The sequence below is a fragment of the Hypomesus nipponensis genome, chromosome 26 (assembly GCF_054491055.1).
Source record: "Hypomesus nipponensis isolate SF chromosome 26, ASM5449105v1, whole genome shotgun sequence".
Lineage (NCBI taxonomy): Eukaryota > Metazoa > Chordata > Actinopteri > Osmeriformes > Osmeridae > Hypomesus > Hypomesus nipponensis.
The window spans coordinates 8,755,486-8,776,695 of NC_140386.1; the positions used below are offsets into that span (position 1 = coordinate 8,755,486).

At 45.7% G+C, this 21,210-nt stretch overlaps 4 protein-coding genes across 12 annotated transcripts; 3 read left to right on the forward strand and 1 right to left on the reverse strand.

The window, feature by feature from the left end:
- Positions 1-249: 249 nt before the first annotated feature.
- LOC146221330 (mitochondrial adenyl nucleotide antiporter SLC25A24) lies at positions 250-6,556 on the forward strand. The gene is made up of 10 exons (XM_084692900.1): positions 250-722; positions 1,424-1,550; positions 1,710-1,797; positions 2,433-2,544; positions 4,252-4,410; positions 4,551-4,703; positions 4,791-4,898; positions 5,022-5,189; positions 5,297-5,447; positions 5,762-6,556. Exons 1-10 carry the CDS (start codon positions 543-545, stop codon positions 5,941-5,943), a joined length of 1,428 nt encoding a protein of 475 aa, XP_084549026.1. The 5' UTR covers positions 250-542; the 3' UTR covers positions 5,944-6,556.
- On the reverse strand, positions 6,550-8,167 carry tmem69 (transmembrane protein 69). 2 transcript variants are annotated; one of them, XM_084692905.1, is made up of 3 exons: positions 7,938-8,167; positions 7,755-7,804; positions 6,550-7,648 (listed from the first exon to the last, which is right to left on the reverse strand). In XM_084692905.1, exons 2-3 carry the CDS (start codon positions 7,797-7,799, stop codon positions 6,944-6,946), a joined length of 750 nt encoding a protein of 249 aa, XP_084549031.1. In that variant the 5' UTR covers positions 7,800-7,804; positions 7,938-8,167; the 3' UTR covers positions 6,550-6,943. The 2 variants fall into 2 exon arrangements, with proteins under 2 accessions (XP_084549031.1, XP_084549030.1); XM_084692904.1 differs by having other exon boundaries at positions 7,755-8,167.
- Positions 8,168-8,319: 152 nt separating this feature from the next.
- LOC146221332 (vasculin-like protein 1) lies at positions 8,320-14,619 on the forward strand. Of its 8 annotated transcripts, none has more exons than XM_084692896.1 (13): positions 8,320-8,535; positions 9,098-9,603; positions 9,702-10,310; positions 10,424-10,538; positions 10,653-10,782; positions 10,955-11,253; positions 11,408-11,483; positions 11,574-11,770; positions 11,944-12,084; positions 12,480-12,635; positions 12,737-12,852; positions 12,935-13,037; positions 13,175-14,619. In XM_084692896.1, exons 4-13 carry the CDS (start codon positions 10,479-10,481, stop codon positions 13,331-13,333), a joined length of 1,437 nt encoding a protein of 478 aa, XP_084549022.1. In that variant the 5' UTR covers positions 8,320-8,535; positions 9,098-9,603; positions 9,702-10,310; positions 10,424-10,478; the 3' UTR covers positions 13,334-14,619. The 8 variants fall into 8 exon arrangements, with proteins under 8 accessions (XP_084549022.1, XP_084549020.1, XP_084549018.1 ...); XM_084692894.1 differs by having other exon boundaries at positions 9,583-9,603; XM_084692892.1 differs by having other exon boundaries at positions 9,098-10,310.
- A 427-nt stretch (positions 14,620-15,046) lies between these two features.
- ccdc17 (coiled-coil domain containing 17) lies at positions 15,047-19,604 on the forward strand. The gene is made up of 14 exons (XM_084692314.1): positions 15,047-15,220; positions 15,373-15,495; positions 15,678-15,746; positions 15,855-15,984; positions 16,294-16,444; positions 16,553-16,678; positions 16,834-16,967; positions 17,102-17,224; positions 17,479-17,690; positions 17,776-17,861; positions 17,958-18,173; positions 18,328-18,550; positions 18,906-19,016; positions 19,180-19,604. The coding sequence occupies exons 1-14, from the start codon at positions 15,047-15,049 to the stop codon at positions 19,324-19,326; spliced, it is 2,025 nt and encodes a 674-aa protein (XP_084548440.1). The 3' UTR covers positions 19,327-19,604.
- The last annotated feature ends 1,606 nt before the right edge of the window (positions 19,605-21,210 follow it).

The window sequence follows — 21,210 nt, forward strand, 5'->3', positions numbered from 1 at the left end:
AGAGAGAGAGAGAGAGAGAGAGAGAGAGAGAGAGAGAGAGAGAGAGAGATGCAAACGCGTAATAAAAATAAATACAATATATGTAATTATTGAATTTGTGTGTGCGGTTCACATTTCTCTAAAAGTATGCCACTATCTATGTAGTAGTAGACAATAAGCTTATAGGAAACATAGACAGAAGGGCAGAAGAAGGAGAAGTTGTTTATTTTTCAGGGTGTGTCCAGAAATAAAATGAGAGGGACGCAAAATACGTTAGCACCACCCATTTTTATCCTACCAGAGATTTTGCCAACATTATCTTACCTCGTGTAGTCTAGGGTTTAACGTTACAGATAGTAACTATAGTTATTATATGGCTTTCGTTAGCAACTAACCGCGGAAGTCCTGAGGAGAATTGTGGATAGCTAGCACTAGGAGTAGGACCAAAGAGTATAAGCTCTTTGCTAGGACTACAGAAGTTGACAACTCATCCAGTTTTCTTCCTGGTTTACTTTTTTCCAGACTGTGGTCAGCCTCGCGTAGCGTAATCTAAATTGGCAAATATGTACCATCTTGTAAGAAAACTGGTGTTCACGGATTCAAAATGTGAAAGTAACGCAACAAAATCATACGAAGAGCTGTTTGACAAGCTGGACTCGAATAAAGATGGAAAGGTTGACGTTTCAGAACTCAAAGAGGGCCTTGCTGCAATGGGCATCGCTTTTGGGAAAGGCGCTGCGCAGGTATTACTCAATGTCACACTTGCATTCACAGTAACTTACTTTAATGCTTTATTCAGATATTAATAGCCTACTGTCTTTCTACGTAAGAAAATGATACAATTATATAGGCTCATGGTCCCTCAATATACTTCATTTATTTCCATGACAGTAGCCTACATATAGGACTACACTAAAACTTATACTGCTCTGATGATCTTGTCTGTGCTATCTTAGGCAGAAATGTAAAATAATGGGTTTTGTGGAGGATGTGCTTTAAACGGCAAAGGAAGTATGTCTGTGGAGGTGCGTCTTAAGCACAGGCACACCTTTACAGTGCAGATAACCCGACATTCCTTTCTCTCATCCGTATCGGCTTTTTAAGGTCGAAAGATATTTATGACTTTGCAGATTGGAATTAATAGCCTGATAGTCAATGTATTTCTATAGTTCGAACCCTTAACGTTCAGAGATTAAATGAGTGAGTGGGACGTTGTACAGCTCTATTTCTTGACACAATACAATGCTTTTCTGCAAATGTTTCTGTAAACCCTTGACATTAGATGTTTCGACAGAGTTGATATGCAACGTCCCGCCTCGAGTAGCTGTCATCCCTTTCTGTTATAGCACTATGCAGCAGTTCTGCGTTCACTGCATCGTGACTTCAAATGTTCTATTGTGTGTTCCTTAAGTGATTGTATTTTCTGTGATATTTTGTATCTTAGAAAATCGTTTCCTCTGGAGATCAAGATAAGGATGATGGTCTTGATTTCAATGAGTTTTCCAAGTATCTGAAGGAACACGAGAGGAAACTTAAACTGACATTCAAGAGCTTGGATAAAAATAACGACGGTACATATTTAACTCATAATTAAGATTTTTTTATTGTGTATTTTATTAAAGTATTTATATTAGAGCTTAAGTACATTTTGTAGATTTAAAAGATGTTTACTGTAAATATTGATGAATGAATCTTTAGACATGCTCATAGCAGCCTATATTTACAAACAGGACGCATTGACCTTATGGAGATTAAGCAGTCCCTTGCAGATCTGGGTATGGTTGTAAGCAAAGAAGATGCAGAGAAGATCCTGCAGAGGTAAGCATTACATTCACAGTCAAATGCCTCATGTTGATGCTTATATTATGAACCTATCTTTCTTTATTTAGCCTAAATCAAGCATTGGCAATGAAATACAGATTTGACTAAAGACAGCATGGCAATATGCAAACTGGAGCCGAATGAATATGAATATTAGCCTCAAGTGCTAAGCATGCTATCATGTTTGGAAGTGAAGAACTGTCTGGGAGCCATTGTACTGTATGGCTACACATAACTCACTGTGCTAGTGTAGGGTTGATAACAGCACTGCAATGCAACAGGTTAAAGCCAGGAGAAGCATTACTGATGACATCCCCAGTCATAACAAACAGGAGGGAGCCAAAACAACTGGATGTATTGACTGTTACTGTTAAAGCATGTTTATGTTCGGCAATGGTGGTCAATGCAGAACATCAGCGTTTGCATGAATAAAGCAGTTCTGATACACATGCTTTCCGTTAAAGGTGGTTCAGTTATGAATACTAATTGATAGTATCTGTTACTTTAGGAAGAACCCTTTAGACATCTTAGAATGGTTATCGATAGCTCATTATCTACATTCCATTAGCAGTATTCCCCATTGTGACGCGTGCTTTCTTTCCCTGCATTCCATCATGCACTCCATCCTGCAGTATTGATGTGGATGGGACCATGTCTGTGGACTGGAATGAATGGAAGGAACATTTCCTCTTCAACCCAGCCACCAGCCTACAGGAGATCATCCGCTACTGGAAACACTCCACGGTGAGAGAGTGAAAGACACAGAAAACAAAGTGCGTGAAAGAGTGTGACCAAAGCGTAACATTGCCTCGGTCACATCGACAGTAACTGGTGCGTTCCTGCCTGTCTGTCAGATTGAACAAGGGGGGGACTTTGTGAATGAGTGTTCCCTGCTGGTTCTGAATCTGTCCCAGGACTTGTGTAATAAGGTACCTGTGCGTCAGTCGGATCACCCAGTCGTGACTGTAGCAATCAGCGGAGAGAGAGGACGAGCGATAGGACGAGCGATAAGAAGCTTAGGCTTTTGTTGTCAGCCTTGTGATTGGATGGACATTTGGACGGACATGAGAAGAGGATTGGCTCCCTGGCTAGTACTGTAGAAAGGCCAATTTAGTTAATGGAATTTCATGACGCAATGCAAACTCAGTGTTCGACTCAAATGCCCAGGTATACAATAACTGACTTCATAAAGTTTTACCTTTCTGAACAGTACATGTTAAGTTCAAGACAGCGTCATCGCCAGACACCGAGCGACCTCAGACGGCTACTGCAGCTGACCTTTGACCCACGAAAGGTCAAGTAACCCTGCTGTGGTTAAGCAAGGCCAAGATCAGCTAAATTAAGACTGTCCCACAAGGAGATTAGCGTGTACATGGCTTGGGAACGAGTGGGAGAGAGTAAGAGAGGAGGTCTGAGCAGAAAAGGAAGGTGTCTGAATATTTCCAGTGTGTAACATCGGGTTGGCAAGCCGCTGCCCAGTACAACTGAGTGGTGGCTGCTGACCTGTAGGCCTGCTGGTATCCAAGCTGGGTTGCCATGACATTGCTGCAGGGAGATTGGTTCTTAATCGATTTTGAAGATGATGGGACAGTTCATGAGGTGGAGGTGGAAGTGGTAGGTTTACTGGCGCAGGTGTATGTTGTTGGATGGTTTCAAGACCTCAAGGCCTCATGAGGCTAGAGTGTACAATGTAATTTACTGTAAATCTGAAAACTATGCATTAAATAGGTTAACAGCTGTAAAATATCCTGTACATTTGTGTCGTTTGATATAAGATCATTGGCATCTGTTCACGTTGTTTACAATTCATAAAGACCATTGCTATTACCTTTTGGTTTCCCTATGTTATATCCAACTATGTAAAACAAAAAGTTTGGCAAATTCATTATGCAGCGCTGGGATTCCTCCGGTATACTTTCAAGAGCATTGTTTCTAACTCGAGATTTTGCGAGGTTATGTTCGGTTTAGTATAGGCTCAAGGTCGATGTGATGTGTAATAGGCGTATTTTACCAGAGCATACTAACGTAGTTAACAACTGTGTACTTGTAACGTGTCACAAATTTATTTATGCCTAAAACATTGAATGTGCCAAAGATTTGGCAAAAAACATACTCGCGCAGTAAGCGCCAACAGCCATCCAAGAGCTCAACGGATTCATTTTAAGTCGGCAGAACAAGTTGCGGACTAAGTGTTTCAGCATCGCTTTGCATGGATGGACTATACATTTCCATTGAGGAAGACAAGTGCCTCGTTTTCTATTTGTCTGTCTCCCGCTTTTAAATCAGGCACAGAATGCTAGTATTCGCGTGGAATGAACAGGTGCGGAGGAACTGTTTGCACATCCCTTACAACCGTATAACTCCTGCTAAACTCAAGCGCACATTTTGTTAATTAGTATATTACGTGCACGTGTATGCATGGTCAGTAACAGTAACCTGTGCTCTGTGTAGGTGCTGGACATAGGAGACAGCCTTACCATCCCCGATGAGTTCACTGAGGAAGAGAAAACCACAGGTGTGTGGTACAAACAGCTTGCTGCAGGCGCCATGGCAGGGGCAGTGTCTCGCACAGGGACCGCTCCCCTGGACAGGATGAAGGTGTTCATGCAGGTATGCAGTCCTCATGGAGTACGGAATTATTATCAGTTTGAGAAATCAGACGGTCTTGGGACAGTAGTATTGATTTGGAATTGTATGGTACTGATTAAACGTCTCATGAGTTTTGAGCTGGTGTTTGTATTTATTTACAGGTGCATTCTTCGAAATCCAACAAGATCAGCCTGGTGGGAGGATTCAAACAGATGATTAAAGAAGGGGGGATCGCCTCCATGTGGAGGGGGAACGGTGTCAATGTCCTGAAGATTGCACCTGAGACAGCCATTAAGTTTATGGCCTATGAGCAGGTAAAGAAAGAAACAGCCACTCTTTTAATACTTGGTTTCACTTTGATAGCGTAATATTCATTCCTGTTTTCTTGTACACCCCGACAGTACAAGAAGTTGCTCTCCTCAGACGGCGGAAAGATCCAGACCCATGAGAGGTTCATGGCTGGATCACTGGCCGGGGCTACCGCCCAGACAGCCATATACCCCATGGAGGTGAATGTGGGAAAAGAGTAGAGGAGAAGAAAATAATGTGGGGGATACAAGGCGCCTGTACGCGTGTCTCTGTGTGTGTGCTTTCCCTTATGATGATATTATTTCAAATGTATTTTTGAACAGGTGATGAAGACGAGGCTCACACTGAGAAAGACTGGACAATACTCCGGAATGTTTGACTGTGCCAAGAAAATCCTGAAAAAGGAAGGAGTTAAGGCTTTCTACAAAGGCTACATTCCCAACATCCTGGGAATCATCCCTTATGCCGGGATAGATCTGGCTGTGTATGAGGTGTGCGTCTAAACATATCTAACTAGAACCTTAGCTGTCCTTAAACCATTGAGTTCATCGATGAAATGCATGTGAAGGTATAATCTTGTTCCCTTCTGCCTCTTCAGAGCTTGAAAAATGCCTGGTTGTCCCGTTACGCCAAAGACACAGCCAACCCTGGGATTCTGGTTCTCCTGGGCTGTGGGACCCTCTCCAGCACCTGTGGACAGCTGGCCAGCTACCCTCTCGCTCTGATCCGAACCAGGATGCAGGCACAAGGTAAAACCTTGTCAGAAATATTAGGGAGTCAGGTGGCTGAGCGGTGGGGAATCAGGCTAGTAATCTGAAGGTCGCCAGTTCGATTCCCGGCCGTGCCAAATGACGTTATGTCCTTGGGCAAGGCACTTCACCCTACTTGCTTCGGGGGAATGTCCCTGTACTCACTGTAAGTCGCTCTGGATAAGAGTGTCTGCTAAATGACTAAATGTAAATCACTCATAACACTCATCTAAAACAACACTAAGTCGATCATGTGGTGATGTGAAGTATGACAACCGCTATGGAGTTAACTCAGACTTTCTCCAATCTTCCAGCATCCATGGAGGGCTCGGAGCAGATGTCAATGAACCGCCTGGTGAGGACCATTGTGGAGAAAGAGGGGTTTTTTGGACTCTACAGTGGAATCCTACCCAACTTCATGAAAGTCATCCCAGCAGTTAGCATCAGCTACGTGGTGTATGAATATATGAAGACTGGTCTCGGCATATCTAAGTGAGGAACAGTGAAATTGTGTATATCCTTGTGTGTAAACATGAAGATGCAGTCAAATTATTTTGAGAGATTATTTCCCTTTTTTTTGGAGGAGGAGGAGGAACTGTTTGCGAGGTGAAAACATGTTTACTGTACCTATACGGAAATGTATGTCTTGACTACAACCAGGTGCGACAGTGTTGCCTAGGATACACTATTGAAGGAACAAATCTGTTTTTCAGTACAACCAAATAGTCTATTCTCAAGGCCAAGACTTTCAGAGTGGTCAGTTTCCTTTAGTGTACCAAGTTAGTTGGAAAATATGACTGTTGTTAATGGTGAATTGTTTTACATAGAAATCTGCACAAATGCAATGTTTAAACAACAAAAAAGATGTCCTTTGAAGGACTTGGGTTGATTTCTAAATGAGGGTGCTGACTTCCTCAAATACTTCTATTATGCACAGGGTGTAGTTGTGAAAGTATATGGTTTATTTTGCACGTGGCTGATGAGAATTATGTGCCTTTTACAATTTGTTCAGATCTCTATGGACTTTTCCCCCCATCCAGTCTTGCCTTTTTTCAAAGTTTTGTTGAATTAGATATTTCTGTTTACAATAAAGGTATTTTATTACAAAACTGTGTGAAACTTAGTTGCAGCTATAGCAGTCCACACACCTTTGGCCATATAGCATAAGTTTATTTATGTTAAAAGTTCTACTTTACCATGGAACACATTATTACCAAAGAAGTTACAGTTCTTTCTATAACGCAGTCAGTGTCAACAAATACTCTATCAACGAGTATGGCAAGGACAATCTAGACATATTTTTTTAATGTTTTATTTAAGTTATAATGCGCTGTATAGTCCATATACTGAATGTAACCAACAACATTTTTATTGCCATTATTCACAGTTGCAGCTTAGATTGCTAATATTCAGCAATTTAGCCATTATTATCAACCTTCTTTTTTTTTTTTTTTTTTATATATAGACTGATACAAACCTCAAACATAATCAACTTCCTACTCTGAGAACAACATCTTCTCTGGGTAGATTCCGTGGAGAACAAGTGTGGCCACCAGGGAGAGAAAGGCCACAACTGTTAATATTGACCGAAGGGCTTTGAACCAGCTGGGATAGGTGGGCAGCAGAGAGAGGTCATAGTGCAAGGAGATTCCTAGGCCCATTACTACCATGATGGCTGCTGGAGTCAAGCTGTCACTAAGCAACATGGCTGTCCAAGCTAGAAGGGACGGAACCACACTATTGACGAGGTTGACCCAGTCTGGCTTGGCCGGGCTACTTTCAGGGATAGCATAGCCCCATCGCGCTCCGCCTAAAAACGACAGGATCGATGCTCCGTATGCTACCTGAGCAAAAGCCACTTCTGGTAGGTACGTCTCTGTCAAAGCCATGACAAGGGGTGCAGAAACGAAAGGGATGAGGCCAGACAGACCCAGGATGAAGGCCGGCCTGGGGGTCTTCTTTATGTCTTTGAAGTCATAGCGGAGCAGGTCCAGCTCCCTAGTTGGGGGGTCTGTTTCTTTTGGACGTTTGAATCTCAGCGCAGAGCTGTGGAAGCCATGCGCCCACTGAGTCTGTCTGGGCCAGGAACTGTTAATCAAACGTCTACGGGGACACAGGGAAGATGACCCGTCATCTGATACTCTGTCTGAGGCAGAGACAGAGATACAAGACAGCTGTTGACGAGTGCCCAACTGCCATCCCTAAAAGAATGAAGAATACGAAATTAATGCGTCTATTGCCGCCTTTAAAACGTCAGCGTGGATGTCGGCTGGAACTTCCCCCTCAGTGTCTGGCAACATAACTTACCCTGTGAACAAGTTGAATGTGTCTTCGTAATAAGGCAGAAAACATTTTATCTGAAGATAGATGGATTAGCAAATGAGTCCTGCCGTATGACCTCTCATGATCTCAGACAATAAAATACGTTAGTCTACAAAACAAATGGAATGACTAATTTATCTGTAGACAAATAAATCATTGTATTCTTACACGTATGTTTTCTGGAGTTATATTTTCAATTTTAATAAAGCCTAACATAATTAAACCTAGACGAAGTATCCCATCGTTCACCCTTTAAACAGATAAATCTGTTCGTTGTGTCCGTTAATCAATCCTTTCCGTAGGTACCCTACTCCCTGACTTTAGAGTTCCACACGGATCTTCCAAACATTCTGTTTAAATTATCACATCATATTTGCAATATAAAGTATGTGGTCATTTGAATCTCAGAAGATAATTACATAGTGTTCTATTTGACTATGTACTTTTTTCGAAATGAATCAAGTGAATTGTTATTGAAAGCAAGCATTCATGTATATGGCCAATGCGTTGGCACCGCGGTGGCGCCCAGGTCGTGACGTGGGCGAAATTACTGGTTAGCAAACCAAACGAGTTGCGCTGTTGAGTTAGCCTTGTCAAACCAGACCGAGGAACTAGCAAAACTGACGTTCGCCACTTTCGAGTGCTGCATAATTTGACATTGCAGATCGTGTCATTAATATAGCTAGACTATTTCAAATTGACATTTGCAAGGCGTTTATCAACTTAGCTAACCGGCTACCGTCACATAACGAGTAACTTCACACAGGTAAATCGCATCGCTTCTGTCAATTTGTAGCGATATATTGCAGGCTAGCTAGCTAGTTGGCTGCAACGTTGCCATTTTTTATATCTTCTTCTACCACCTAGAACTAGCCAACTATCCATGCAAAATTAACCATGCTAGATGTTTAACAGATAACATAACTAGACAATATATTACAGTTACAGATCTCAAACTTTTTGTGACTTTGAATTGAGCTTCTAATGAATAATATATTCCCTTCTAGCTAGCCAGATACAGGAACTTAACAAAGTTTACTAGTTAGTTACATATCAAAACAGTGTAACACAGTACGTAGCAAGCAAAGCTAGCACAACACATTTGTATGTCCTGTTAGCTAACATGCATGGCGTCCAAATTTATTAGCCCACAGTTGATAACGTATTTACTTTATTAGCCACAGCACAGTACAATGATTATTGGGCCATTATTATTTAATTGATAGTGGCTACATCTGAAAATCGGTAACATAAGTAGGCCTACGCGATCATTTTCTTATCAAAATACATGTTCATATTGGATTGATTTGGGCTTTTCTTCTCAACAGTGTTGATCTCCGGAAAAGGTCTATTGCGTGTTCACCCGAGGGGCAGACACTATATTTTTACTCTCGTTACACTAGTTAATGTGAGGCCTAACGTCAACTGAGAGAGAGAAGGGGTTTCGGCTGTAAACCTGTGTGATGTATTGGTGTATTGTTAGTTAGCACCTTTATACAATTACGCTCGCTCTTAAAGAGTTTTAAACCACTTAACAGGGTAGGTACTTGGCTGTAGAGTAAGTCACTTTACTGGCTTCTGAATACATTTTGCAGACCAAAAGAAAGGGATTCTGAAAGTATTGCCACGTATTGTACCAATCTGATGGTGATCTGAGGACAATGTCAGCATCGTTTTCCCTTCCCTTCTCCTAAGTCAGGATTTATAACCTGTAGATAAAAATCAACACAATGCTAGTCACCTCGTAGCAATAAGCCCAACTTAATTTTGTTATGTGACATAAATGTACCTCACCTGTTTCTCCCTGTCATAGCCCCCCAGCTGTTTGGATGAGGTGAGCGCAGGCTTTTTTGTTGTTGTTGCTGTCTTCCTAAAAGCAGCGCTGTGAGATTCGCATGCACGTCCATTCTCACAGACCGTGTCTGTACCCAGAGATAGAATGAGTTGGTGAAGAGAAGGAAGAAAAGGGTCTGAAGACCAGACTCGGCACAACACATTGTCCTGCTCGCAAGCTGACACCAGAGAGTCTAGAAGGACCAGCAAGGCATCACAACAAACACCAGAGAGTCTAGAAGGACCAGCCAGGCATCACAACAAACACCAGAGAGTCTAGAAGGACCAGCAAGGCATCACAACAAACACCAGAGAGTCTAGAAGGACCAGCCAGGCATCACCACAAACAAACCAAACCACAATTCCTTAGATAACTGCCTTCCGCTTCAGTACAATCCCACTTCCCACCACCTCGACACCAGCAAAGACCGAGCACGTCAGGTACCCCACGTTGTCACTGCATCCTGGAGACTGGACTGTGTTCCACACAGAGGGTCTCCCAGGCTGCACACGCTGCCCCTGCAGTCTGCTAACCCAGCTAGCAGAGAGTCTAGAAGAACCGGCCAGGCATCACGAAAAAACACCAGAGAGTCTGCTAACCCAGCTAGTAGACGCTGCCCCTGCAGTCTGCTGACTCAGCTAGCACGACAAGGAACACTACAACGGGGTAGACGAGGACTACGGGATTTCAGAGCAGACGACTCTTAAGTAAGAGGTGGCTTGCTCACCTACTGTGAGACATTTGTCTTACCTCTGTATTGAAAGTACACTTGCGTATAAATGTGATTGTGATCACAATGTCCTTTTTTTTAAATCTCCAGATCCTGGTCATGACGTTTGGAGCCTCAGCCGACTGACTTGTAACACTGGACATTAATGGCGCAGCATGATTTTGTTCCCGCCTGGCTCAACTTCTCCAAGCCTCTGCCTACCAAGGTGAGAAGTGGAGGGAAGCTGAGGTTGGTGTGAAGGGGGTGGTGGTGGTGGTGGTGAGGTGGACGTTCAGACAGTTCTCCAGTCTCACTCAGTTTCCCCCCCCCCCTACCCCAGTCCCCCGGAGCCGGCCTTGAGAGGCATGGGCAGCACCTCTCTCGTGGCGACGCCCGCTCAGGTGTAAGCCGCCGGCGCCGCCATTACTCCTCCGACGGCTTCTTCAACTATGACCTCAGGGATTCCGCAGGTACCTGACATTCCACCCCCTTCTTCTCTCACGCACACACCTACTTCCAGCTGTACTACGTTTGCCTCCCAGTTTCAAAAGGAATTGTTAACGCAGAGTGGCAACATCTTCAGACAGCGACGTGTGCCACCACATTATTTACCCTGACTTTGTATGTGCCCTGGTTTCCAAGGTGACGGGTGGCAGCACCCGTCTCTCCTGCGACACGACTCCGTGGACTCGGGTGTGGCCAGGGGAGGACAGGGGGGTTTGGGCGGTGGCACGGGGGGGACAGGTGGGAAGGAGACCCCCGGGTGGCACAGTGGCCCGAGGGGGCCGGAGGGACCCCTTCCCGGACGTCACCCGAAAAGGAACGGGAGGGACAAAGAGAGGGAGAGGCACGGGCCCATTCACCCGCGTAACGGAAACTTCCATCCTCACAAAGGAGAGGAACGCCAGGAAAACAAGCTGAAGTTTGTCGAGGAGGATTTTGTGAGTTTTTTTTTTTTTTTCTCTCCTCCCCTCGTTCTGTAGTTGCCAACCCACGGCCTCGACTTTCAGTTGAAGTCAGCCGTTTGTGTGTTACCTCCTGCCTGTTCGTATGTCGTTTCTGTGTGTGAATAATGACTTGTGTTGCTCACCTCAGCCTTCGTTGAATCCAGAGATGAGTGGGAAACCTGTGGCCCAAATACATGCTGTGGGAGCCCCGACAGGAGTTTGGGGTGAGGGTTTTTTTACCATCCATAATTGTTTTTGACAGGTAGTTAGATATGTATCGAGCTACGAGGCCTGACTGTTCATTTTCCTTACAGAGAATCCTCCCAGTGCCAAGCAGACCAGGTCTAAGATGCTGGTCATCAAGAAGGTTTCAAAGACAGACCCCAGCACTCCTTTCTCTGCTGTGTTTTCCAACACAGGACTCTACCCAGACAACTGCACAAACGCCTTTGTGACTGGAACCAGCATCCACAAGAACTTGATACCCAAGCCAGCCACTGCCCCAATCAAGGCAAGTTGTAAACAATCTATCGCCAACAAAATAGATTATCTTTATATATTATCCGACCCAACGTTATTCCTGATGGATACCCCTATTGTATACTGGCAGTATTCCCTAGTGGATTAATCAAGTGTCTATCCGTCTATCTATGTATCTCATTTATTTCATCACCTCCTCTGCAGACTGGTCCATGGAAGCCAAATGGAAGGGAAAGCAAAAGCAGTTTGGATTGGTCCGGCAAGGACTCTGCCTTCACCAGCCCGGCACCTGGGACCAAGCCTGCGACCCCGGCCAACACGCCGACCCCTCTGACCTCCAAGGAGGTGAGAGTCAAAACCCTGACCCCAGAGGGGACGAGTGGTGACATCACGCGACATGGCGCTGTATGGTCAGCTCCTCATGGAACAGTCATCTGAACGACATTACATTGAGAAACACGTCAAGTCAATGATTTATCAACTCCATCACCTTATTCACTAGGGGTTGGGAATCTTTTGTTCTTTTGGGTCACGATTCGATTCACGATCGATATATTTTTTTATATATATATATATTTTTTTTTATACAAAAAACATTAAAATAAAAAATAAAATAAATCATTTTTTTTTACATTTGTGAATCGCTAGAAGACTGAATCGCGATTAAAATGTGAATCGATTTTTTCCCCCCACCCCTATTATTCACTGTCCCATCCAAATGTTTCTGTCACGATACCTAGCCTCCTTCGAGCACCACTCCTCCAATCGACATCACTCCTTCTCGCCTCAAGCTGATGCGCCGTACCACAGATCGTAGGAGTGACATCGTCAGAGGCCTTAAGGACTGGAGGAATGGAGACAGTCCCAGCTCAACCAGCCCCCCAGGCCCAGGGGAGGTGAGCTCGGGGGCGGGGAGAGGAAGCGGAACGCTGGGCTGTGTGGTTAGCGGTCCCCACGTGATTCTCGTGGGGTAACTGTTGTTGTGCCTCTTTGACAGGGCGAGGGAAGCACTCCCGAGCCAAAGGACTACGACGGCCATGAAAACGGAATCTCACACCTGCTCAGTGACTCTGTCACAGACCACCTGTCTAGCTCACTAGAAGAGGAACACAGGTGAGTCCACACACACACACACACACACCACACGTCTGATCCAGGCAGCTTGTGTAACTGTTGGCCAGTTTCTCCTCGGCAGGTTGCTTAAAGCCATGGGCTGGCAGGAGTACCCAGAGAATGATGACAACTTCCTGCCCCTCACTGAGGACGAACTGAGAGAATTCCAAGCTAAAAGCGAGCAGGTAGCGTGAGCATTATTCCACAGTCATATCCCTGTCTGGTAAAGATGAACAGCCTTGTGCTTTTGTAGCTGGCATATTCCCAGACATTTGTAAACGTCTGTCGGTATTTCCACCCGCTTCTTGTCGTTCCTTCCTAGCTAAAGACGAACGGGTGGCGACAGAATGACGTCAGGGTGTTTCCGAAGCCCCTGCGTCTGGCGTGGAGAAACCCTGTTGCGATGGAGGAGGGCTCTGAGTCAGAGACCACCAGCAGCAGCAGCAGCAGCCAGACATCAGATGACGAGGCAGACACCTGACGAGGCTTCATCACTCTTCCACTTGTCTCTTCTGTCGTCTCTCGTCAAGCTTCCTCCCCCACCAGCTTTTTGTTGAGCTTTGTATGTCTCACTCCTCAAGCACGGGGGGCATTTTTAAGATTGACGCCTGAGGATTTAGACATAGTGCCTGAGGATTTATAGTTCTTTTTTTTCTTCCTTAAATTTCTTTCTCCCCAAGTCATTTTTTTTTATTTTTTTTTTTATGTATTTATTGAAAACTCATCTACTAAAGGATTTTGGATTTGATTCACCTGTCAACAATAGAAATTATAATTTAATCACGGATCAGATTACTTTTTGACTTTGGCATTTGTGTTGAGAGGAAACTATCATCATTGTGTACATCTGAGATGGACAGCTGTGGGTCTGATTCTCACTCTTTCTATATATGACAACAATGAACCAAACCGATTTTCACGAGTAATATCTGTTAATTGGAGTATTGCAGTTTTTAGTGTTGAATGTTACTTGAGGATTGATCTGAGGGTAAAGAGAGAAAAGTCAGATTGGCAGCCTTTTTGTAAGTCTTATTCTATTTTTTGTTCTAGTTTTATTTTGTGTTTTCTTTAAGATCGTTTTTCTTTTTGAAGTTATGGGAGACGTTTTTCAGGATTCTTATCAAATGATTCTTGTTGAATGTAGCCATTAAGGGCGTACTGAATGTTGGGATTTACATACTTGTAGTTCTATTTTACCCCAAGAAGATTGTTAAACAAAAGTTGTTCTCTAAATCTAAAATATATTTTGATGTTGGTTTGCTTACATATGGTTATCAAATGTGACGAGATTAGCAGTTCAAACTGATTCTGTATCCACAGTTTTTCAGCAGGCACTATTTTTAAACCTTAAAGTTTTTAAGTCCTGTTTATTAAAATGGTCAAAACTCAAATCTGCACTGCTGCTTTTGTAGAAAGTTTTGTGTGCAAAGGGTTCCGATTTCTCTGCTTATGTCAAGGATTGCATTTTTGAAATTTAGCTTCAAACTTTGCTTGCTGGTACAACATTGAAAAAGCTTGATCACAGACTCTGATTCGTGATTTTGGTACAACTGTCAAATCACACAATTATATTTGTTTGTTTGCATATTGTTCATGCAGCCTTGATATTCAGGGTGGATAATAACAAAATATATTTGAAATTGTGCATTTTGAAAGATTATTTTGATAACAGATTTGAAAGATAACGTTTCATTTGTCTATTTGAGAAAATAAACTACTGCATCTTGGTCTAGAGTTGTAATAAATATTTTGCATCAGTTTGCCAAATATGTTGTGTATATGTATATTTCTTATTTACTGTGAAACAAAATCCAAAGAAATTCCATGATTAGTTAATTAATCCAATGTCACTTGTGTTAAATGTAGAGGATCATTTACATATTTTTACTGTGTTTGATAATATTACCATAATGGGGATATGTGATTCACATACATAATATGACCTTACTCTTTCAAAGCTATTGACATGGTGACAGTAACTAACAAACAGTAGACAGTAGTTAAGGAAGCTGCAACACAATCCTTTAGTCAAGTAAAACAGATGCTGTGTACTTCCATTTTAAATTGTCTTGAAAGCTAAATATGTTACTGCTGTTAGCTTGAGTACGTTACTAGAATAAGATCTAGTTATTTGCGAGTTCAGCTGGGTGACCCGATGGAGACGTTGGGAGAGTTCAGTTGTCGGGACTGTAGAATGGATTTCCACTCCCTTGAACTTCTGGAGAAACACAAGGTTTTCTTTTGCATTGGGAGCGACGTGGGAGACCCAGTGGCACTGAGGCAGGGGGCGCAGGAGCGCAGGGACCCCAGGAGAGACGATGGAAAAGGAGTGTATCCCAAACAGACACGGACCCCTGACCTTGTAAGGGTAAGAAAACAGTTGTTGATAGACAATTCAGGAACGTTTGATTCAGATGGGGATAATGTGTTAAATAGCGGCCCCCTGGACAATGTCCGATAATGCTCAAAATACATATTACAGTGTGTTGGTTACTGGATACTGATTGGCCCTTCTGATAGCTGAGAGGACAGAGGGGTATGCACCCACGAAATCCTCACGGTGCAGAGCCAAATGCGAGGAGAGAGGACAGGCATCTGATTGGTTTGACTGAGAGCTCGGCTTTGCAGAACCTCACGGAGGAGGTACACGACCTGCTTCTCCTCTGGACGTCACGCACAGCTTCAAATGCTCACCTATCCAGAAAGGACAGCAGCTTGTTTACATCAATTAGCCAAATCATTTAATTTGGCCGTGCCACTTTGTCAACACCTTCAGTCAGGTGGACATTCAGGACATTCTGTCAGATTTTCTCTCTGTGTTAAAGTTTCAGAAGTTGAGGATGTCTATCGAGGAGGGTATGCCAAACTTTCCCAAATGGCCAATCGAAACAGAGGTCTGTTCATTTCCATTCAGCTCACATCGATCAACACTTGAAACTCTTCCACGTCACCGTTGTGAGTGACTTCCTGATCTTTCCCGCTTTTGTGTCTTGTGTCGGCAGTTGCCGGGCGACCAGCTGTCCGGGAGGCAGCGGGGTCACAGGGAGAAACTGAGGGAGATGACGGCACAACATGGCCGCCAGCTGGCTCAGATCCAGGCCCAGACCCACCTGCTGGAGCAGCAGAAAGAGGGTAAGACCAGGCCCCACAGACACCTGGAGGGCTGTTGGAGCCGTCACTGAGGACAGATAGGGGTCAGATGGCTGAGCGGTCAGGGAGTCGGGCTGTTAATCAGAAGGTTGTTGGTTCGGTTCCCGGCCGTGCAAAATTACATTGTGTCCTTGGGCAAGGCACTTCACCCTTTTTGCCTCGGGGAGAATGTCACTGTACTTACTGTAAGTCACTCTGGATAAAAGCATCTACTAAATGAATGTCATGTAAATGTAGGACACCAGTTGTATCATCTGTGTATGTGTGTGTGTTTGTGTGTGTGTGTGTCAGAGATCGCCCGCCAGCTGGGGGTCTTGGCTGGACAGGGCAGCACTGCTCACCTGGAGACCCTGCTACTGGAGCTGAAGGAACAGGAGGAGAGGAACGAGGAGGCGCTGGGGGAACTCAGAGAGCACATCACCTCCCTGCAAGCTCCGCAGGGGTGAGGCCTTTGCACGCCCACGCACGCTCACCACAGGCACTCTCTCTCCTCCAAGACATCCAATCACTGAGGGGGTTTCGTTCTTGCTGTGAACGGTGCTCTTTTCAGGGCCAAAGAGTCCGGCGCACCCGTCGATTTACCCAGCCCGGACGGCAATGATGATAACAGGAAGAGGCATCATGTCACCTTTGACCTCATATCCTCCGTAGATGGACCCCTTCACACCCAAATAAGGTATGCGGCATTACATCCTATACCTTTGCCTCATGTAGTCCTCCACGTTGCCTGGCTCACAAAACTACATGGAACTAAGTGGAACAACAATCTACAAATAATAGTACATTCTATTTCACTCTTATGAACTGGGTGCGGTTGTATTGGTGTGACAGAGCCCTGAGGCTGGCCTACATGCAGTCTGGCGGTTCAGACCCGGCCGTTTTGGCCCAGATGCACGACCTGCAGGCCGAGGCCCACACTCTGGAGCAAGCCCAGCCCGTCGACCAGGACAAGACCAGGAGGAACAGTGAGAGTCGGCCCGACACAGGGAGGACACCACTTCCCCCCCTCGTTTGTCCTTGCTTCTGAATTTCGATGCATCCGTGTTGGGATGAATATCCCACCGGCTGGACCTTGTCTGATTCCTGTTTCCTTGCCCAGGGATCAAGCCTTCACAGCGGGCTCGCAACCCCGAGGTGCTGGAGATGGAGCAGGAGAACCAGCGCCTGGAGCAGGAGATCCTCAGGATCCAACTAGCCAAGGGGAAACAACGGGGAGAGGAAGGTTGTCGATTATTTCAAACATGGGGGGTGAGGGCCACTGTAGGGGTTGGTTGGTGCGGGGGTGGTAGGCATAGTTAAATACTGCATGGAAGATTTTGAACCACAACATACTGTTTCCAATCTTTCCAACCCAAATTATAAATAGAGGAACACGGCCAATTGTTCCAAGGCCCACATTTGACAGTTTTTGTATAAACATACTTGAAACTTAGATTGAGTCCACTTCATTGATTGTTGTGGGTCTCAACCCTGCAGCTATGGGTTCAGACCTCCACCACATGCAGAGAGAACACATCCATCACATGGCGAGTATTCAGGCTGAGATCGAGAGCCTCCGCAGAGATGTCCAGAGGGCCAGAGAGGACCACCGCCAAGGCAGACAAGCCCCACCACCTCCACCCCCTCTCCCGTTCCTGTCCCAGCCAGCCATGCATCCCCTGGCCCAGATGCACGCTTCTCCAGCCCTGGTAAAACCATCACCCAGTGGACGATTTCACAATGCTGTCATTGTCTTATTGCATGTTGTAAATATCCATCTGGTCCGTCTTGCAGCCCCAGCCCAGGCCACACTCCTCTCTTCTGGGAAGACGCGTAATTGATTCCCTGGACTCTCTGGGGCCTGCTCCATATGACCCAGCGTTAGTCTGCTAATCAGCCAGTTCATTATTGCCTTTCATTTCACTGACTTTTAATAGGATACTTTAACTTTTTCTTTCATCTTCCCTGCATTACAGGGCAGGCTTTGTGATCTTTTTCGACCTGGTGCTGGGAGTGGACGCAACCCTCCAAGTGTTGCGTCTGGTGTCTGGTCTGTACTCTGGAGGGCAGGAGGTGGGCAGGCCTACTTCTCTGCCCCCGGTGCACTGCCAGCCTGGAGGGGCTCTGCCCTACGCACACAGTTTACCCCCGGGAAACTACGCCCTCCTGTCAGTCAAACAGCCTGTGCCCAGGCGAGTCTTGGCAACCATGCTCTTTTGGACTAAACACCATAGATGACAAGACGTTTGCCCTATCAAAAAAAACCCTGAACATTTAGACCTCTTCTAATGATAAGACCGGGTGGTTATAGGTCGTTGTGCGTGTCTGTTTGTCTTCTACCTGCAGGATGCAGCCTTCCGGCTCTTTCTCTCTGGTGGTGGAGGTCCAGGCTGCGGGGGGCCTGGACGAGTGCGGTCAGGAGATCCAGAGACTGGCATCGTGTGGATGGGCCCGGCTTGATCTCTTCGACCCTCACAACCAGGTCCGCAGTGGACACTGGAGGGCTCCAGTCCGTAGTCTCCCTGTCCGACCAGCCCTCAGCCCAGGCCAGCTCAACTCTATCCCCCAGGTGATCCTGCTTCACATCCTTCCTCAACCCTGGTCCTCGGGCCCCCTTGCTCTGCATGTTCTAGATCAGTGGTTCTCAACCCTGGTCCTCAGGGAACCCCTGTCTTGCATGTATTAGATGTTTCCCTGCTCTAACACACCTAATTCAAATGAACGGTCGTTAACAGGCGTCTGCATAACTAGATGATAACCCATTCATTTGAATTCATTAACCTGGACGGTTAACAGTCCTAGCGTTTCATCTGTGACAGAGCATAACCCCGTGAATGGCGTCTACTTCCAGTCAAGCTGGAAGGCGACGTGCGCTAAATGTGTGTGTGCGAGTCAGGCGCGTGTGACGTTTCTGTGTCTCCCAGGTGGGCTGCATGGAGCTGTGTGTGCGAGTGGTAAATGCCCGCGACGGTGACGTGCAGACCCTTGCTAAGATTGACCCGAGCAACACCAGCCAATACAAGTACCCCTCCATGGTAGGGTAGACCAGCCCTTCTCAACCCTGGTCCTCAGGACCCCCTGCCCTGCATGTCTAAGACGTCTCCCGCTTCCAACACACCTGCTCGGGTCATTATTGCGATCAGCAGAGGCTTTGAAAGTCACGGTTATATTTTGTTGTTTTTCCAATACAACTCACAGGTATCCACTCATCCTGCGATGCTCCAAGCAAACCCTCCACCGCCTCTTTCAACAGTACAGCCCTCAGCAGCCAATCATTTCCCCTCTCTGCTCACTTACACTGGTCACGAAGACCCTCCGCCTAAGGAGGAACCTAGTCAGAGGTGAGAGGAGAGGGAGATCAATTGATCAGAATCAGACTATTATATTTGGGGGGGGAGGAATCCCCCTGTATACCAAGACTGTCAGCTTTGTGTTATTACGAAAATAAGATCTTGAGTTTCTCCTTATTTGTTGATGATAATGTATTGTATTCTGTATTGTATGAGCACTTCCTTATTTGCAGTTTCTCACACCAGATCGTGAGGCCATGTATAACATATATAAACGTGTTTTGCCACAACCTTAATAGCATGTATTGTACTACACACCACCAATAAAATGAAAACAAACTCATAAGTCATTTGTTGTTCATCATTTTCGCAGTTTTAATTTTCATTGCATCTACAATTTATTTCATGTTAAATGCAAGGATTTGCAATGTACACTTAAGAGACATTGCAAATGGTCTCAAATGTAATGATGAATAACTGGCACCAATCCACCTTGTCTGCAGTGTGATAGATCCCTTGCTTCTAAAAAATGAAGAACAAGAAAAAGGAGATAGACAAATGTTGAAAATCATTGTGGACAGGGTGAGTGGGTTACCAGAGGGAGAGGGAAGTCTTCGACTCACTGGCTACAGCCAAAAGACCGGAAAGGTAAACTTAAAAGTTTCTCTTGACAGTGATTACATTTGTATCTCTCTGGCCGTGTTGAACTGCGTATCCGAGGTTACCAGTCCCTCAACTTGTGTTCAGGTGCTGATGTTTGGAGACACAGGTCTTCACTGCTGCACTTCTACTGCCTACTCCTCCACAGCACCCGGAAACTTCATCTTTGGAGAGCAACAGGTATGCTGGACATACAACACCCATGCTGACTGCAGACGGTGTTGTTTAGAAAAGGCTTTAGGATGAGCGTTCCTGTGCCTTTCCTCATTAGATTGCTCTCAGCGGTCTCGCGCCCCGAGAAGACATGATTCTGCTCCTGCGCTTCTACCTCCGGCCTGTAGGGAGCAGTGTGCCCTTCAGTGGGCTGGTCAAACAGAGAGAGAGCCCTCCATGGGAGCTGGAGGACCTTGTTGGGAACCTGGCTGAGATGGGGGAGTTCCTGTCAGCCTGGGGGGTGTCCAGGCTAGCACACGCTACCACACAGAGTCAGTTCCCAATGACTCCAATTCTCACCGATCATTTTTCAGATGTTCAGAGTCAGTGAAACAGCGTATTTATGATGGGGTGATGGTTGTGGTTTTGCCTTCCCTTTGCAGGTCAGAGACAAACTCCAGGCCAGACTAGGATTTCCTGGAACACTGGCACCCATTCCGTGCCCCTGTACAGGCCTCCAGTACCCCCTGCCATGGTCTTCACTAACCTCGTACTGCCTCAGTTTGTCTCACCCATCTATACATTTAACACTTCCTGTTTACTCATCTGACCTCGTAAAACCACTGAACATCGAACAATGTTATGTGGGAGACTTCTACCCTATTAATAAATATGTGTTTGTCTTTAACCTGTCAGCCTGAAGACTGTCTGGGTGCACCCTTTGAGCCCTACGGATTTGCCCAGGCCAGAGTGCACATCTCCAGTGGAGACGCCGCCCTCCTCCCCTTCCCCCCTCACTCTCCTCCCCCCTCGAGCACCAACACTGGGCCCTGCGTTAAGGTCAACTCTCAGTTACAAAGAAAATATCAAAAAAAAATCTGCATCTTGGGCTTGCAGGGCCAACGGCCAACGGGCATCTCTCTCATGTGTGTCCTAAATTGTGGCCTTGGGGCAGGTGTACGTTGAGGGGGCCTCGAACCTGCCCTGGGCAACGTTTACCCTGGGGCTCTGCTCTCTCAGCCCCCCTGGAGCCTTTTACCACGGGGTGCGCTGGGCGACCTACGACCCCCCCATACCCCTCCTGGACCTGGACCCCAGCAGCAGCACGAGCGCCCCCCGGTGGAGG

What these genes read in the sequence shown, in the direction of transcription:
- tmem69 (XM_084692905.1), bottom strand. Translation starts at nt 7,799, where the DNA reads ATGTTTTCTGCCTTATTACGAAGACACATTCAACTTGTTCACAGG. An exon ending in ACATTCAACTTGTTCACAGG is followed by an intron (nt 7,649 to 7,754) that starts GTAAGTTATGTT and finishes TCATTCTTTTAG; the next exon opens with GGATGGCAGTTGGGCACTCG.
- LOC146221330 (XM_084692900.1), top strand. Translation starts at nt 543, where the DNA reads ATGTACCATCTTGTAAGAAAACTGGTGTTCACGGATTCAAAATGTGAA. An exon ending in GCTACTGGAAACACTCCACG is followed by an intron (nt 2,545 to 4,251) that starts GTGAGAGAGTGA and finishes TGCTCTGTGTAG; the next exon opens with GTGCTGGACATAGGAGACAG. An exon ending in AACCAGGATGCAGGCACAAG is followed by an intron (nt 5,448 to 5,761) that starts GTAAAACCTTGT and finishes CCAATCTTCCAG; the next exon opens with CATCCATGGAGGGCTCGGAG.
- ccdc17 (XM_084692314.1), top strand. Translation starts at nt 15,047, where the DNA reads ATGGATTTCCACTCCCTTGAACTTCTGGAGAAACACAAGGTTTTCTTT. An exon ending in GAAACAACGGGGAGAGGAAG is followed by an intron (nt 17,225 to 17,478) that starts GTTGTCGATTAT and finishes TCAACCCTGCAG; the next exon opens with CTATGGGTTCAGACCTCCAC. An exon ending in AATACAAGTACCCCTCCATG is followed by an intron (nt 19,017 to 19,179) that starts GTAGGGTAGACC and finishes TACAACTCACAG; the next exon opens with GTATCCACTCATCCTGCGAT.
- LOC146221332 (XM_084692892.1), top strand. Translation starts at nt 10,479, where the DNA reads ATGGCGCAGCATGATTTTGTTCCCGCCTGGCTCAACTTCTCCAAGCCT. An exon ending in TGACCTCAGGGATTCCGCAG is followed by an intron (nt 10,783 to 10,954) that starts GTACCTGACATT and finishes CTGGTTTCCAAG; the next exon opens with GTGACGGGTGGCAGCACCCG. An exon ending in CCCCTCTGACCTCCAAGGAG is followed by an intron (nt 12,085 to 12,479) that starts GTGAGAGTCAAA and finishes CACGATACCTAG; the next exon opens with CCTCCTTCGAGCACCACTCC.